The sequence below is a fragment of the Populus trichocarpa genome, chromosome 19 (assembly GCF_000002775.5).
Source record: "Populus trichocarpa isolate Nisqually-1 chromosome 19, P.trichocarpa_v4.1, whole genome shotgun sequence".
Classification (NCBI taxonomy): domain Eukaryota; kingdom Viridiplantae; phylum Streptophyta; class Magnoliopsida; order Malpighiales; family Salicaceae; genus Populus; species Populus trichocarpa.
The window spans coordinates 88,038-105,560 of NC_037303.2; the positions used below are offsets into that span (position 1 = coordinate 88,038).

At 35.6% G+C, this 17,523-nt stretch overlaps 3 protein-coding genes across 5 annotated transcripts; 2 read left to right on the forward strand and 1 right to left on the reverse strand.

Annotated features, from left to right (window-relative positions):
- Positions 1-29: 29 nt before the first annotated feature.
- LOC18107951 (disease resistance protein RUN1) lies at positions 30-4,389 on the reverse strand. Of its 2 annotated transcripts, none has more exons than XM_024591898.2 (5): positions 3,663-4,389; positions 2,327-3,413; positions 1,913-2,188; positions 883-1,806; positions 30-768 (listed from the first exon to the last, which is right to left on the reverse strand). In XM_024591898.2, the coding sequence occupies exons 1-5, from the start codon at positions 4,175-4,177 to the stop codon at positions 148-150; spliced, it is 3,423 nt and encodes a 1,140-aa protein (XP_024447666.1). In that variant the 5' UTR covers positions 4,178-4,389; the 3' UTR covers positions 30-147. The 2 variants fall into 2 exon arrangements, with proteins under 2 accessions (XP_024447666.1, XP_024447668.1); XM_024591900.2 differs by lacking the exon at positions 30-768 and having other exon boundaries at positions 1,365-1,532; positions 1,684-1,806.
- A 4,429-nt stretch (positions 4,390-8,818) lies between these two features.
- LOC7458878 (senescence-associated carboxylesterase 101) lies at positions 8,819-11,659 on the forward strand. Of its 2 annotated transcripts, none has more exons than XM_024591960.2 (4): positions 8,819-8,922; positions 9,059-9,428; positions 9,735-10,316; positions 10,679-11,659. In XM_024591960.2, exons 1-4 carry the CDS (start codon positions 8,906-8,908, stop codon positions 11,516-11,518), a joined length of 1,809 nt encoding a protein of 602 aa, XP_024447728.1. In that variant the 5' UTR covers positions 8,819-8,905; the 3' UTR covers positions 11,519-11,659. The 2 variants fall into 2 exon arrangements, with proteins under 2 accessions (XP_024447728.1, XP_052305294.1); XM_052449334.1 differs by having other exon boundaries at positions 10,688-11,659.
- A 1,047-nt stretch (positions 11,660-12,706) lies between these two features.
- Positions 12,707-17,138, forward strand: LOC7484087 (subtilisin-like protease 4). The gene is made up of 2 exons (XM_002325669.4): positions 12,707-12,788; positions 14,742-17,138. Exons 1-2 carry the CDS (start codon positions 12,707-12,709, stop codon positions 17,006-17,008), a joined length of 2,349 nt encoding a protein of 782 aa, XP_002325705.3. The 3' UTR covers positions 17,009-17,138.
- The last annotated feature ends 385 nt before the right edge of the window (positions 17,139-17,523 follow it).

Consider the following 17,523-nt stretch of genomic DNA (forward strand, 5'->3'; position numbering starts at 1 on the left):
CGTTATGATAAGAAGGCGAGTCAAGAAGATTATCTACTACTAATCTTAAACTATTAATTTCTTTTTATTCCATTGAAATTTCGACTCAATTTTGTGAATTGTTTTCATTTAAATCAACAAAACTCAAAAATTAATAAACAACTTATATCAATATATAAAATCCATACCAAATGAAACCTTAATCGCGGAGTAAATTTTCCATCTTTGCAACTCCCTTGTTAAACAACTTTCCAACCATTCATTAGGAGATGAAGACGCTACGGCTTGATGATGGTAAGATGGAACTATCATTGTATCTGTTCGAGCAAGGCTGTAAATGTCACGATCCAACTTACCAATATTTGAAACAGCATTATTTTTTGTTATCAGATGAACCCCACACTGTTCAACTCCACTGGAGCTTATTTCTACATTCAGCTCCAATTCCTCCACTCCTTTCACTGCGCATCGATACCCCCCAATCAACGGTAGACTCAGAATCCAAGAATTCCTAGTGGAACTTGGGTCAAATTTGATGCTGCTGGACCTTTCAAACATTACCTTACCGTTGCTCTTATTTCTTAAAAGAGTTCTACACGGAGCAAATGACCCTTCTAAAGAGGTGGCATAGACAACCCCAATAAGCAGCCCTTGGAGTTGATTACCATATGAACCTAAAACTGAAGGTAAATGAAATGATAATGAAGATCCTTCTCCCCGAAGGCTGAACCATTCTGGTATCTCACTGGCAGAAAAGCTAATCTCACACATTTCACCTTTGAACAATTCCTGTTGTTTTCAAGGAAATAAGGTAAGTTTTTTTTGTTTTAATTAATTAACAATTCAGATGCTATTTATGTATGTTCAAGAGTAAGAGAGAAAAAAAGGAGAAACAGAGAGTACCTGAACAAGAGTTTCCTTATAATTATTTGATAAATCGTTGCAGTCATCAAAGTTCAGAATGGATGAGCTAGTGTCCAGAAGTTCCATGTGCCGAAACTCTATTAAATTTAGGCAGCCAACTGAAGTAACTAAGAGTCTCTTTTCTCCCAGAACTGGCACTCTTTCCATTGTCGAGCAAATACAAGCATACAACCTCGTCAAACTTAATGGAAGTTCTGAGGTTGATAGGAATAGATTTGGGCATCTACGAACCCACAAATCCTTAAGATTAAGAAGGTGCCCAATACTAGAAGGCAGGTTGGAGAATTTGCTCCCTGACAAATTCAGCTTTTCAAGACAGGACAAACTCCCAATATCAATGGAGCTTGAAGCTTCATGTAGACCACAATAACTTATATCTAGTTCTTTCAATGAGGTCAAACCAGTTAAAGGAGTTGGTAGCATAGCTATGGAGGTAGAACAGCTTCGCCATGAAAGCCATGAAGAAAATCGAGAAAACCATGATTTAGATTGTAGATCATGTTTGTAGCTGTCTCCAACCAATGATAACCTTGTTAGCTTCTTCAAATACCCAGTTGAAGCGGGAAGTTGCTTAATTGCAGTTCCATTTGCTAACAACTCAGTTAAGGATTCCATATCACCCAAGAATTCTGGCAATTTCTCAAGTTGTGAGCACAAACTAATATTTAGAGTTTCAATGGATTTCAAGTTGCAAATGCTTTCTGGAAGAGTTTTTAGCCTGCAACATCCCTCCAAATTCAACGAAACAAGCCTTTTTAAATGCCCAATAGATGGATGTACCTTGGCCAAACTCGTGCAAGCTGTAAGTTTTAGTATCTCCAAACTAGGGAGTCCTTGGAAGTTTGGTGTTTTGACAAGGAGCTTGGAATAGCTAAGATTGAGGATTTTAAGCTTATTGAGAATCTGTCAAAACAATTAACAAAATGAGAGAAAGTTAGTCATGTGAAAAATGTAACTCTAAATTAAATTTCATTATGGAAAATTTGGGAGCCAATTGGAAATTTCGTACCTTAGTCCCCTTCCAAAGTTCTTCGATGTTACTATGCTGCAAATCAAGAACAACCAGGTTGTTTAGCTGGAGATCAGATGGCAAAGATTTCATAGGGCATTCAAGCCAACAAAGCCATATCAACTCATTCGGTAGAAGCTTGTAGCTTCCGGCAAGATGTGCTCCATTGATTTGGAGTAATTTCAAACGTCTCATATTTGTAAATGATTTTGTGCTAAGAGATGCAACTGTTGATGCTCGAACATCTAGTGCGAGACCCTCCACAGCATCTGTTCCCTGAAAATTAATGGAGAAAAGTAGAAAACTATCACTTACGAGAAAAATAACAAAAGTATTTTTTTGTTCTGCTTACATTAAATTTGATAGTATATAAGATTGTTTTGAGGTCCAGGACCATAAGAATTTAGTTCTTACCGTCTGGTTGTTGAGGACATCTAAGGCATCCTCAAGAAGCCAAATTCTGTTGCGTTTTCCAGGATGGTCATATGACACTTCACGAGCAATCTCCCTGCCCATGTCTCTTATGAGGTCATGCATGTTTAACTCATTTTCATCATTAATTGACAAGAGGGACCTTTGGATGAGAATATCAATGCCGATATCAGGAAAGAAGCCACGACCATCGAGTATTTCTACTACATATTCTTTGTCCCAACCAATGAAAAAGCATGCAATATCGAGGAACATGGCCTTCACTTTGTCATCATCCAAGGTGTCAAAACTTATTCTAAGTGTTTTCTGAATTTGTCTGTTTGGAATTTTCCGTAGTTTCTTAATAGCACTTTTCCATACAGATATGTTTCTTCTGAACAAATAAGAACCTAAAACTTCAAGAGCTAAGGGAACCCCTCCAGCATAGTCAACTATAGCATTCGATAGCTCCACATAATCTTCCTCTGGATGGGTGTCCTTAAAGGCGTGCAAACTAAAAAGCTGAAGGGATTCATGTTGATGCAATTCCTTAACATGATATTTCCCATCCACTTCAATTTGAGTTAGTAAATGTTCATCTCTCGTTGTAATGACTATTCTACTTCCTGGACCAAAACAATTTCTCTCTCTCACCAATGCTTCTAGTTGTTTAAGTTGATCAAAATCATCAAGAACAACAAGAACTCTTTTGTTACGAAAACGATCTTTCATCAAATTGACTCCTTTAGAAACATTATCGATCTTCCAAGTATTTGGTTTCAAAATATCACAAAGAAGCTGCTCTTGTAATTGCTCTACTGTTTTTTCTTTGACATTCGAAATAAAAGAGCTTCCCTCAAATCCATGACATAGTTGATTAAATACAGCTTTCGCTATTGTTGTTTTACCTATTCCTGGCATCCCATACACACCCACAACTCGAACATCATTTGAGTGGATGCTTAGCAGGTCAATAATATAATCAACACGAGACTCAATACCTACAGGATACTTGGCAACGTCTAAGCATTTGGGACCTAATTTATGCAACAAATCTTCAACAATCTTTTGAATAAATTTCGATTCATACCTGTTCATTGCAAAATCAAGTCATATTCGGAAGAGATAGCTAACCATATGCAAAGAAGCTTTTTAAAGTGTCTGTGTGTCTGTACATATAATGGGAGTGAAATCAGGCTAGTCATAGCTATGCTAAATCGAAGCAATTAGGCATCTACTCCAATGGCTGCTTCGATTTTACTAATTGGTTTTAGGAATTGTTTTGATTAAAAATTACACTATTGAAGAGTGAAATTAGATGACAGAGAGAAAGACATACCCGTTTGCCATATCCTTCAGAATCCATCCAGATATATTTCCAGCCTCATCAAGAGCTTCTCTCCACCTTTTCAACCTCTCCATTTCAATCTCAAAGTCTTCTTCTTTTCTCTTAAGAGCTTCACCAACATTCCATTTCTGTTTTCGCACATATGACGGATCGATATCATAGAATATAGGAACAAGAAGCTGCCCCATGGCATGCCTACACTCAAGAATCTTTACGAGTTCGTCAAGACACCATCTAGAAGAAGCATAGCCTTTGGAGAAAACCACTACAGAAATCCTTGATTCTCGGATTGCCCTACTGAGTTGTGAGGAGATTTCCTGTCCTGGAGGAAGTTCATTACCGTCCCGAAACGTATAGATACCTGCTTGGTCTAAGGCAGCATAAAGATGATCTGTAAAATTGTTGCGAGTATCTGCTCCTCTAAAACTCAAAAAGACATCGTAGGTCGATCCATGTCTAGAAGAGGATGAAGAAGAGGAATGGGACTCAAAGGATACAGAAGCCATACCAAGACACGGTTTAGAAACCTAGGTAGCAAATTGGAAACGTTGGTTGAAGAGCATGGAGAGGAGTGATCACGGAAAGAAGTAGCAAGGCATGTGAACTGTGAAGGGTTTTTCTTACAAAGACGTGTAAATATCAGTGAAGGGTTTTTCTTGTATCTGTGAAGTAGCTTGCATCTATGTTTGGGGATCAGTCGAATGGAAAATGTGTGGTGTGTGTGAATGTTACCTGTTCTAAGATATGAAACATTTTAAAGGCTGACATGACTTTTATTTGATGTATGCCAGTCAATGCAATGCCGCCAGAGTAGACTAATAAGATATAAAAAAAATTGGTTTTTTTTTTAAATTCTTACGTTATTTTTATTTAAATAAGATATAAAAAAACTCAAAATTTTGCAAAATCGTTGCAAAAACAAACATTTCTTTAAAAACTCTCTCTCCAACGTAAAATGCATTCTAAAGTAATCTGGAGTAATTAATGCAAAGGTTAGAACTTTGGAGGATTGAAGCCAATTAGTATCGGGAGACATTTATTTTTATCTGCCAAACTGTAGATTACTAGTCATAATTTTCGGTAGACAAGATTGACTTTGTTTGTCTAAATCGTGTGTACCACCATAAATGCCAGAAATTATGCTTTTGGTCAGAAATTTAATCTTGTGCTACTATGAGATGGTGACTAAATTCAGAAATTTTTCAAGGCTTAATTATACCACCTGCACTTGCAATTTCTTTCCTTCTAGTCTTTTTGAAGAATGTCTAGAACCTTTCACACACTACAAAAGTTTAAATGTATTTTGAGTCATGTTGATAGAGACCTAGGAGTTGTAATTTATTTTTTATTCTTCTCAATTTACAGTTGAAATGTCTGTAATCTTCCCTGTCATCATTTTGTTTATTACTAGAATCATGTTTGTTCAGCCATTTTTTGTTTATTATCTTTAGGAATGAAGTGTTGAGAGTGTTTCATAGGAGTTGAAAAAAATATATAAAGATTTTGTATCTCATAATAAATCAATTCAAAATCAATTTAATTATATAATTATAAAAATATTAAATAAATTATTTATAGAGGTCCAAAAGTAAGGATTGGGATGAAAAATAATAAAAGAAAGAAAGAGAAATGCATAGAGTCCAATAATTTTCTCCCTTAGAAATCTTTTACCCTTATTTTTCTTGTCTTGTAGTTATTATTTTAATGAATATCACTAAAACAACATGAGAAATAAATTTAACTTGTATTCTTACGTATAAATTTATTATCATACAAATCACCAAACTGATTTTGATGAGTTAGCATAGAATATAACTTAAAATACAAATAATTTATTTATATAGGTCCAAAAGTAAGGATTGGGATGAAAAATAATAAATGAAAGTTAATTTTTTTCTTTAAAAAAAAAAAGCGAAATGCATATATTGTCCACCTCCAACAATTTGATAAGAGAAATTGGATGCAGGATCCAAACCAAGCTAGCACACTTTCAATCTTCTTTCTTTTCTTTGGCGATCTAACTCCCTGATCCTTTGATCATCTTCACTATTCGCATTTTATGATTGGCTTTCTAGTTTCAGTCTTGAATCTTGAGATCATCTTTATCAATAATGACGGCTTTTGTTCTCAAACTTTTGTCTAGGAATGGTTTTTTTTTTTTTCCCCCTTAGGAACAAGGATACTAAATGAGCTTACAAATTCATCAACACCATTAATAGGACTATCGACATCTTCTTCACTAGTTGCACTCTAGGTTTTCTTGCCAGACTATTATCTAATTATTTTTCTCTTGTCTTGGGTAAAATAATACCAAATGGGTTTACAAGCCCTTTGTCAAAAGACCCATCAACATGATGTTTGATGATCACAAAGGCTACACCCAGACACCATCTCTGATTAAATTCTTTAACTTTTTCTTAAATTGAAAATCATGATATTCTTAAACAATTTAAATGTTTATTTCAAAACCTGTGAAATTCAATATCATCTAACTTGTCCTTGTTACACACATGAAAAAATGGGTTCTATTGAATATCTACATCATCAAATTATTCAACTGGGATTAGCTTTATTTGCTCATTCTAAATTACCAAAAACATATATATTGGAAAGATCCCTTTTTAACTGCAACATGTATTATTAATCGTCTTCCCTCCAAAGCTCTTAACAACAAATCCCCGTTTGAACTGCAACATATATTATTAATCGTCTTCCCTCCAAAGCTCTTAACAACAAATCCCCGTTTGAACTGGCATATCATTAAAAACCAAACTACGTATTCCTGCGTGTTTTTTGATGTGCTTGTTGGCCAAATTTACATGCTTGCAATGAACACAAAACTGTTTTTCATTCTAAAACTTGTATTTTTCTTGGTTACAATCTCTCAAACCAAGGCTACAAATATCTTGACTTGGCCACGGGTAAAATATTTGTTTCTCGCCATGTTATTTTTTATGAGTCTTTGTTTCCATAGGAGCAAGAGTCGAACATGTCCACTCCTCCTGCCCCATATATCTTATCCTTACCAGTTTCTATTTGCTATTCCCGTAATCTAACTACTAGTGCAGCATGATCAGGCCATTGCAACAAATCATCCATCTTTGGATATTTATCCTACTATGTTATGCTCAGATGATGCTTCAGTGCCAGTACCTCCACGGGATGCCTCTCCCCATTCCACCATTGTTGTTAGCTCTTCCTCTCGTGATGTTTCCACAATCACTCCTGCTGCACAGCCCCGCATGATTACACGGTCTCAGACAAATTCCCTCAAGCCAAAGATACCTTATACTGGTATGGCTAGATATCCACTACATACGTGTTTTCTTACTCATTCTACCCCTTCTCTTATAAAGCCTTCTTGTTTTACTTAAAGGACATTTGTTTGTTTTTTAAGTAGTTTTTATGGTTGTGGTTTGAAAAAAAATAAGTTTTAAAAAGTATGGTTAGTTGGATTTAAATACGTGTTTGGTAAAAATTATATATGGTTGAGGTTTATGTGCAGCAAAAAACATGTATAAAATGTTTGGTAGTTGTGTGGTTGCAGTTATTTTTCTAAGTGATTTTTACCTGGAAATGTATCAAAATTATTTTTTTTTATTTTTTAAAAATTATTTTTGATATCAACGCATCAAAATGATCTGAAAACACAAAAAAATATTAATTTAAAGTAAAAAAGATATTATTTAATATATATATATATATATATATAAGTTTTTTTTTCTTGTTTAAGAATTTCATATATATTTTTACTTTTATTCTTGTATTCAATTTTATTATGTGTTTCTAGTTTTTCAATTTAAAAGGCATATAGTTCATCCATGCCCTTCATCAGTCTCTATAGCAAATCCAGATTTTTTAAGAGTCCCCGCATCAGATGTTGACACTATTATTATGGATTTTCATCTTTATAGCAATGAAAAGTGAAAAGTAAAGCTCTTTTTCATTTTAATACTTCAAATTTTAAGGTTTTTTTTTTAATTTATTTTTTTAATATTGGCTTTAACGGGTATAGAACTTTATAATTTATTTTAATTTGCTTTATATAAAGTTATTATAATCTCATAACTTGTATCGTGAATTTTGTGGGTTAGCTTTGTTGACTCGAGTCATTTTATTTTTATTTTTATTTGGGTTGATAAAATTCAACTTTGAGTTGATTGGAAATTAAAATCTATAATTTTTTTAACTGCTTTCTATAGAGTTATCTTAATTTTTTTATCTAGGTTCGACAAGTTACCCCATATTGATTTTGGTTATTTTTTTATTTTTATTTTTATCTTAAAATTGAGTTGATTGAGAATTGAAATTTAAAAAATAAAATTATTTATTTTCTATGTGATGATCATGGTCCTATGACCCAAGTCGAGAGTTATGCCGATTGACTTGAGTCTTTTGTTTAGTTGAATTTTATTATTTAATATTAAATTAATTAGAAATAAAACTTTATAATTTTATTTTAATTTTTACCTTTGTAAACTTTCAAAAAATTTATATTTGGTTGTCTAAAAATTGCAACCTGGCCCAAGAAAGCAATGGGCCATTTCACAGTCTTGCCTGCCTATGGGCTAAGGACTGTTTAATATCGGGCCAGGTACTCTTGCTTCCTGGTCTACTATTCGAATTCTAAACCCCTAGTAGATTTACCTTAGAATGAATCAAGTCTAATCAAATGGGCTGTTGGATGCCAGAATGATGCAGAAAATTTGGATAAATGCCCTGCAATCCATTCCGACCGAAGAATATCACTGAATGACATTTCAAAGATTAGACAGGTAATTAAAAGTCCAAGTTCATGAGAAGTTTCATAGAAGTTTGGGTTCAGTAAGTCCTCAACGCATGCCATAGATCCGTCGACTACTTCTCGAAAAATATCATTGAATGCAATGCCGCCATGGTGGGACATGATGGGTTCCAGATAGCATGTAAGCGCTAAGAAACGAATCTATGGAAATTTTCTCTGGATTTTAGCAAGAAAATTATAGGTTTAAAGAAGGAAAAAAAAATAGGAGATACATGGAAAACACATTGAGATTGCACACTAATTTCCCAGTATGTGATTGAATTTTTTTTCCATGTGAATAGGCAAGAGGTGAGCACCAAGTCAAGAGGAAATTCATGTGTATTTTAATTGACCTGTTCAATCTCTGCCTTTGTCAATAAATACAATTACTCTTCCTATTATATTCTTACAATTGTGTTCCTAAACCAATCTAGCAAAGCACAACTCAACAATGAGCCAACATCCTCTGTAAGCAAAACGTTCTAGCTATATTCTATCCTCCTTCCCTGGTAAAATTTGCATTTTAAAGCCATGTTACATCCTTATTTTCTAACAGGCTCCATGTTCCTCTGTGTGTGTGTTTTGTTCTTGTTTTTTATTGCAGATTTATCAGTGGACTAGATTTGGCGGACTTAGTGGTGAACTCTGATTTGCTCGAGCTATCATGCGGTGCTATAAAGGACCTTCAAACAGAAGCCAGTTCAGATCAGCAAGACTCTTGCAGTCTCTCCCTAAGATACAAGCTCGAGAAGAAATCAAAGTATACCCTCATAGCCTTCACCACTTCTACTTTATCAAGGAAAGAACTTCTTCAACAGGGAGGAGATTTGGTTTCATCAACAACTCTCATGGAGATGGATTTACCTATCTTTGACTTCTTATGCACTGAAAGAAACCGGTCGTTTTCCATTCATAGAGGTGCAATCACCCTTTTTAAGACCCATTTTAAGGAGCTGTCCCAGCTCAAAACTCAGGTATCCTTCTGAATCTTTTTTCAACATTAAGTGTACATTATTGAATCATTTAAATCTCACGTCATTGAATCAGAAAACTACACATTGACCATAATTATTAGGAAAATACATATTGAAGTAACACACAAACGCCAAATTTTCTTCTGGTCCTTAAATTAAGTTTATGATTTTGTATGACTAGATCCTTGACAAACCAGACTAAACGACGAAAATAAGAGAAGGATCCAACATGGAGATTATTATTTTACGAAAATATGTTCCTGTCTTGTTTCACTGTATCATGGTCCTGATTATGAACTCTTTTAGATCCATGATTCAAAGACCGGTGAATTGCTGCGCACTCCATTAATTGTGACTGGACACTCAATTGGAGGATCAGTTGCTTCTCTATTTACCTTATGGCTTTTGGACAACATAAAAAGAAATCAGCCACCTCCGAAACTCCCCCTCTGCATCACTTTTGGCTCGCCATTTATTGGCAATCAAGGCCTCCGACAAGCAATGTTAGAATGTTTAACATGGAATTCTTGCTTTCTCCATGTCGTCGGCAACAAGGACCTATTTCCAAAAGCTTCCATTTCCCACTACGATAGTCCTACTCAATCTGCCATAGAGGAATACAAGGCTTTTGGTACATTTATATTGTGTTCTGAGAAGGGATGTGCCTGTGTTGATGACCTTGAGGTTGTTTCAAGGTTATTGGAAATCACAAGAAGGCAAGCTTCTTGTGAAGCACAGGAGATAGATTATTATGTTGAGATAGTGAATGATCTGAAATCCAAAGTTATCATCAGTGGGGATTCTCAGCTTGATCTATCATACGTGCAACCACTTAAGGCAGGAATAATCTTACAACTGGAGGCAATTGGAGTTGAAATGACCACCCAGGTAATGAGTCTAATCCTTGATAAACTACACTTTTATATTGGTGTTGATTCACTGCCAGCATTTATCAATGTCACAATCCCTTGGAGCTTTGACTTGGGTTTTTGCTTGTCAAATGTAAGAAATGTGATGCACCAAGATATGTCAAAAAATAAGCTTGTGACATATCCTTATGAGGATGCACCTGTGATGCATAATGCTGCATCGCAAGTTCGTTTAAGAATGCATTCGCAATCACTGTGTTAGATGTAAATATTAGCAAATATTGATAAACTTTTCGCAAGCCAAAAAGTTAAGATTCATGTGTTTTCGTTATGTTCTTTAAGTTCATTGCATAACTAATGTCCAATCCACTTGAAATTCAGCAACAACAGAGAAAGGTGGACAACAAAAATCTTATCTCCAAGTTAGAAGAAAGAGAAAAGGTCCTAATGGCAGAACGAGTGCAGACTATGGACCCAAGAAAAAGATTAAACCAGATAAAGATAAAAATGGCTCACCTAGAATGGTATCATAAGATTTGCAAGACTAAGGGGATAGGCTACTATGATTGTTACAAGAATCAACTTGGCAGCAGCGATAGGGATGTTACCAGGCTCAAGAAGTTTCTCACTAATTACTGGAAAAATTTTGTGGAGGGCGTGGAGAGAAAGCCTCAGAAAGAAGGCGCATTCATCCGGGGGACTTGGCTTTATTCAGGAAGAAACTATAGAAGAATGGTTGAACCACTTGATATTGCTGAATATTATAGAGATAGTGATAAAAGAGACTATCAAACTCATGGAAGATCTAGGCATTACATTTTGCTGGAGCAGTGGCAGGAGGATGATGATGCAGAGAAACTCAAAAGCTCACCAAACAACAAGAAGAAACAAAATGTGGCTGGCATTCTCACAGAGGATTCTTGTTTCTGGGCAAAAGTGGAGGATGCTCTCATTTCATGCAAGTTGTTGAAGTCTGGAACCTCAAGTGCTGTGGAGAAACAATCTGCAAAAGAGAATCTGGATATGTTTGAGCAATATGCAATGAACCAAATCAATAACTATGCCGTATCTCCAGAAATTTTCTTGAAAGAAAGCAGTTTTATGAAATGGTGGAAAACGTTTCAGGAAATTATAGAAACATCCCACGATTCTCCACTCTGTGACTTCATGAAGAACGGAAGATATCTTCAATATGAGAAGGGTTCTACTTTCTTGCAGTAACTGTACTTCATGTCTAAGCAGTATTATTGAGAAGTGGTAATTGTGGATCGTAACTTGCTGCCAGAAAACAAAAGAGTCATGGAAACTGTAAAAGAAGAAGCAGAAATTCTTTACTTTGAAATGACATTCGCTTTTATGGTCTCCAGTCTCCACTCAAATTCAATAATTAACCTAATATTATTCTAAAATTTCAGTGGCTAATAAATTGGTATTGAATACGGACCATAACATTCTGACTGAAGTACCAAACAACTCCCGGAAAATTGACAAAAAATAAAAATAAATAAGAAAAGAGGACACAAAATTACCAACCAACTCTAACCGGAAAGATTGATGTACGTAGAACTTTCTTTAGAAAAATAAATATTTTATTATTATTTTTTAATTTAGAAATTTCATTTTTATTTTCTTATTCATCTTTACTAAAAAAATTTTGTTTTTTTAATTAGAAAGAATAATTTCTTTTTCATATTTAATATTAATAAGGTTTTTCTTTGCCATCTACTAGATGGTTATTTTTTATATAATTGACTATTATCTAAAAAAAAAATACTAATAAGGTTTTTTTAAAAAGTTTATTTTATATAAAAAGTTATAATTGTTTTTTAAAAAATGCAACTAGGATACATGAAAAAATAAATATTTAAGTTATAATATTTTTAGTTTTTAAGAATTTTAACTTGAAATAAATGTCATTATTCAACGAAGTAAATTGATAAACAATATGAACACATAATTAATGTCTTCATGTAGTGACCAGAGCTTATCATAGCACACATTTATGCTGAAATGCAATTTTTTATGCGCAAGAATCCAGCGTGAACAGATCACTAATATTAGATGAAAGCAATCGGCTATGTTCTCAATGAGAAAAAAAAACAGTTGGCCATGGAGCAACATCCAAGGATTAATGCAGCTCATTCTGGCAAGCGGCGTTATCAATTCCTCATGCAATGTTTTTGGATGGACTATTGTGTCTGTCTTGTTAACTAGTAGCAACAGGTAGCTAAAATACTCCGACGGCAAACACATCGATCATGGAGAATTTCCAGCCACCTACTGGATGCCGGCTATCATTGATACCAACAAAGTAATACACATTCTCTTCCTTTGTCTCCCTATATAAAACCTTGTTTTTTAGGTTGTTTCACCTCAAAATAACCAGCACTGTCTACTTCTCTTACTACTATGGAAAACAGGAGGGTCAAAATGTTGCCAACTATGGCGGTCACTATCCTCCTTTTTCTCACTGTCACGACCCGAATCCCGGGTCCGTGACCGGCAACGCAGGAGCGGTGCCGGAAGGACACCCCGCCCGCGCTAAGCCTCAAAACAGACATATCAAAAGAATAATTTATTCAAAAATACGCAACATTTCATAATCTTCAGAAATATTACATCATTCAAAACTGATGAAACCAGAAGATAGTTTAAAACTCCTCATCAGTAATTAAAACAAAAACAATAATCCATAATACTCATTGTCAAAAATCCAAACTTAATTAAAACAAAGTAATAGTGGAGCGCCTAAGACATCGAATCAAACAGCCTTGAAAGATAAGCAAGGCATACCGACTCAAAACTGAAGAAGCAGGAACACTCAACAAGGTTCATCTGCTATCAGAAACTAAGAACCTGAAATAATATTAAGAATGAGGGGTGAGTTCAACCAACTCAGTGAGGGAATAATAATTAATATACATTTTAGATATTCTTGATATTAATAGTTCGCAAGATCATCATTTATCTTGATGTACATATACATATACATATACATATACATATTATATACATACTAAACGTATCATCATAACGTAGTGGACTATATGTCAGAGATCAGATGACACCCGAAGGTGACCAGATGACACCCGAAGGTGACCAGATGACACTCGAAAGTGACCAGATGACACCCGAAGGTGACCACTGTGGGATGATCAGTCACCACAGGCTGATGCTTCTCTCACCAGCTAGGTATACATACAGAATACTATGTGCACACAGGCTAACTACTCTCCGTTAGCATGGAGTTACTGACAAGTCCCATATCAAGGCATAGTAGATATTCACATAATCATCAAAGAAACGTATATCATATCAAATAGGATTTACTTTGACAGATTGCGAGTGCAAATTCAAGAATAAATGAGTACTCGGAAAATAAGCAACATATATAATTATTCAAGAAATTAACGAGTTGTACTCATTGTATAATCAACATACATATTTACTTATCATATATGCATATTAAAGATTATTCCACTCACCCGGAAAATATAGAACCAAAATGAATGTCAGATGAAAGACCCGAAAAACCTATTGAAGATTGTTAGGAGAACCTACAATAAATATACGAAATATACTCAAAAGCAACTCAAAGCAACACAAATAAAAGATTCCAATGCATAAATGAAAACCAGGTTTAGTCTCCTAGGTTTAGGGACTAAAACGACAATTATCCAAAACAAGGACCAAAACGTAATTTTACCAAAACTGGACCAAACTGTAAATACATAACCATACTGAAATTTATCCATAATCTATCCTTAATTCTGTCTAGAACGAACCAGGGACCGAACTGTATTTTTCATAAAGTTCAGGGACTAAAATGTAAATTCCCAAAATTGAGGGACCAAACTGAAAATATTCAAAATCAATTATCAAACTCAGATTCATCATCCTTAACCTCATAATAACACTGTCCAGAATCTCAAAATACAATTAGGGGTCAAATTATAATTTTCCCAAAGTTTAGGGGCTAAACTGTAATTTCACAAATTGAGGGACCAAATTGAATTTTCGTCATCTTCAACCTCAAACCCAGAATTTCACAGATTACCTACTGTCATCTACTGAATTCTAACACAATTTCACCATTCAAATAAAATCATAACTCAAAATTATCATCTTTACCTACAATCTCTCACAATCAACTAATTAACCAATTACCCATAACAATCAACCCATAACCTTCCAATTAATTCATCACTCAAACTCAAAACACAATATTCAAAACCCTAACATTTATCAAAACAGAACTTAAAGCTTAAAGAACACATATTTATACATAATCTTACCTTTAAACTTATTTCCTCCAACTCCTTTCCTTTTTCCCTTATTTTCCCCTCTTTTCTCTTCTTCTTCTTTCTTCTATTTATATTTATCAACTATTGTTCAATTACTACAATACCCCTCATTTAATTATACTTACTTTTAAGCCTCCAAGGGCTTGGTTGGCCTTTCCTACTAATTTATTTGCAAAACATCACACTCACTTTCATGTTTACCTCATCACGAGCTGTTATTCATTCAAAAGTCCGTTCATCCAGCGCTAAATCCATTATCAAGCAGGAAAGCAAGTTGAAAACTTACATTATCTTCTTAAAGAAACCAGAAGGCATGATGTCCGCAAAACGTGAAGATGTAGATAGTTGGTATCGATCATTTTTACCAACAGCTACCACCTCAAGCTCCAACCAACAGCGCTTGGTACATTCCTACCACAATGTGGTCACAGGGTTTGCAGCAAAACTTACGGAGCAGGAAGCAAAGGCTATGGAAATGAAGGAAGGGGTCGTGTCAGCCCGGCCCCAGAAGATTTTCCATGTGAAGACAACTCATACTCCTAGCTTCTTGGGTTTACAGCAAAATTTAGGATTTTGGAACCATTCCAGTTATGGAAAGGGAGTGATAATTGGGGTCTTAGACACTGGAATAAAAGCAAGTCACCCTTCATTTAGTGACGAAGGAATGCCTCCTCCACCAGCAAAATGGAAAGGGAAATGTGATTTTAATGCAACTCTATGCAACAACAAGCTTATTGGTGCAAGAAGTTTATATTTACCTGGTAAACCTCCAGTTGATGATAATGGGCATGGGACACACACAGCAAGCACAGCTGCTGGAAGTTGGGTCCAAGGCGCGAGCTTTTATGGTCAGCTCAATGGAACCGCAGTTGGCATAGCGCCCTTAGCTCACTTGGCAATATATCGAGTTTGTAATGGGTTTGGTTCTTGTGCTGACAGCGACATATTAGCTGGAATGGACACTGCAGTGGAGGACGGAGTCGATGTGCTTTCACTGTCACTTGGTGGTCCATCAATTCCATTCTACGAGGATTCAATTGCAATTGGTGCATTCGGTGCCATTCAAAAAGGAGTTTTCGTGAGTTGCGCTGCTGGGAATTCAGGTCCCTTTAATCAGACATTATCGAACGAGGCCCCATGGATCCTAACTGTAGGTGCTGGTACTGTTGACAGAAACATAAGAGCAAAGGTGTTGCTTGGAAATAATGCTTCATATGATGGGCAATCGTTTTACCAGCCAACAAATTTTTCATCGACGTTGTTGCCACTTATTTATGCTGGTGCTAATGGTAATGATTCAGCATTCTGCGATCCAGGGTCCTTGAAAGATGTTGATGTCAAGGGAAAGGTTGTGTTATGTGAGAGTCGTGGGTTTTCAGGAGCTGTTGATAAAGGCCAAGAAGTGAAGTATGCTGGTGGTGCTGCAATGATTCTCATGAATGCTGAGTCTTTTGGCAACATTACCACAGCCGATTTACATGTACTACCCGCATCAGATGTTACTTATGCAGACGGCTTGAGTATCAAAGCCTATATAAACTCAACATCATCACCAATGGCCACAATACTTTTTGAAGGAACTGTTTTTGGGGTTCCATATGCTCCCCAGCTTGCTTATTTTTCCTCAAGAGGCCCAAGTTTGGCAAGTCCTGGGATCTTGAAGCCAGACATCATAGGCCCCGGCGTTGACATTCTAGCTGCATGGCCATATGCTGTGGACAACAACGGGAATACAAAATCCGCATTTAATATGATTTCAGGCACCTCAATGGCTACTCCTCATCTTACTGGCATTGCAGCATTGCTTAAAAGCTCGCACCCTGACTGGTCACCTGCTGCCATAAAATCTGCAATGATGACTACAGCTAATCTAACAAATCTTGGAGGCACGCCTATTACTGATGATACCTTCGATCCTGTTAATGTGTTTTCCATCGGCTCAGGCCATGTGAACCCAACGAAAGCAGATGATCCGGGCCTCATTTATGATATCCAACCTGACGACTACATTCCTTACTTATGTGGTCTTGGTTACAACGACACGGCTATAGGAATCATCGTGCAGCGCTCCGTGACATGCCGGAACAGCTCAAGCATACCTGAAGCACAGCTAAACTATCCCTCGTTTTCTCTAAACTTGACGTCTAGTCCTCAGACATACACAAGGACAGTAACAAATGTTGGCCCTTTTAACTCATCTTACAACGCTGAGATCATTGCACCACAAGGTGTTGATGTTAAAGTAACACCCGGTGTGATTCAATTCAGCGAGGGGAGTCCGAAAGCAACGTATTCAGTGACATTTACTCGAACAGCCAACACGAATTTGCCATTTTCTCAGGGATATCTGAATTGGGTTTCTGCTGATCACGTTGTTAGAAGCCCAATTGCTGTTCTTTTTGCATAAGAAAATTTTTAGGTCTGATGTTCTTAATTATAACTTGTGTGCTGTTCTAAGTCATTAAAGCAGACATCACTTTGAATAAACTGAAACCAGTAACCAACTCTTTTGATTTTATGAATTTATATTTTGTTTTCGCGGCCGCTTTCCACCTATTATGCTTATGTATTTTATTTTTTTTGCTAAATAAAATTACTTTTGTATGTTGTAGAAAAATAAAATAATATCCATGGAGGAAAGTAAAAATTTAATTGTTATGCTTTGTATATAAACAAGGGTTTTGTTCCTGCTGTGGTATTTGAAGTTGGGAAATGGTAAGGGAATCTAAAGAATGGCTGTACTCTGCTAATGGAAAATATGGCTGTCAGAATTCTCATGCCTAGCAATAAAAACAATTCATTATAATTTTTAAACCTGACTCGCAGATTAATCTGGTGCTCTATTAGTCAGGTGGATCGACTTAGATATTGACCCAGGTTAGTTTTTCAAATATTAAGATGATATTATTTTTAAAAATAATT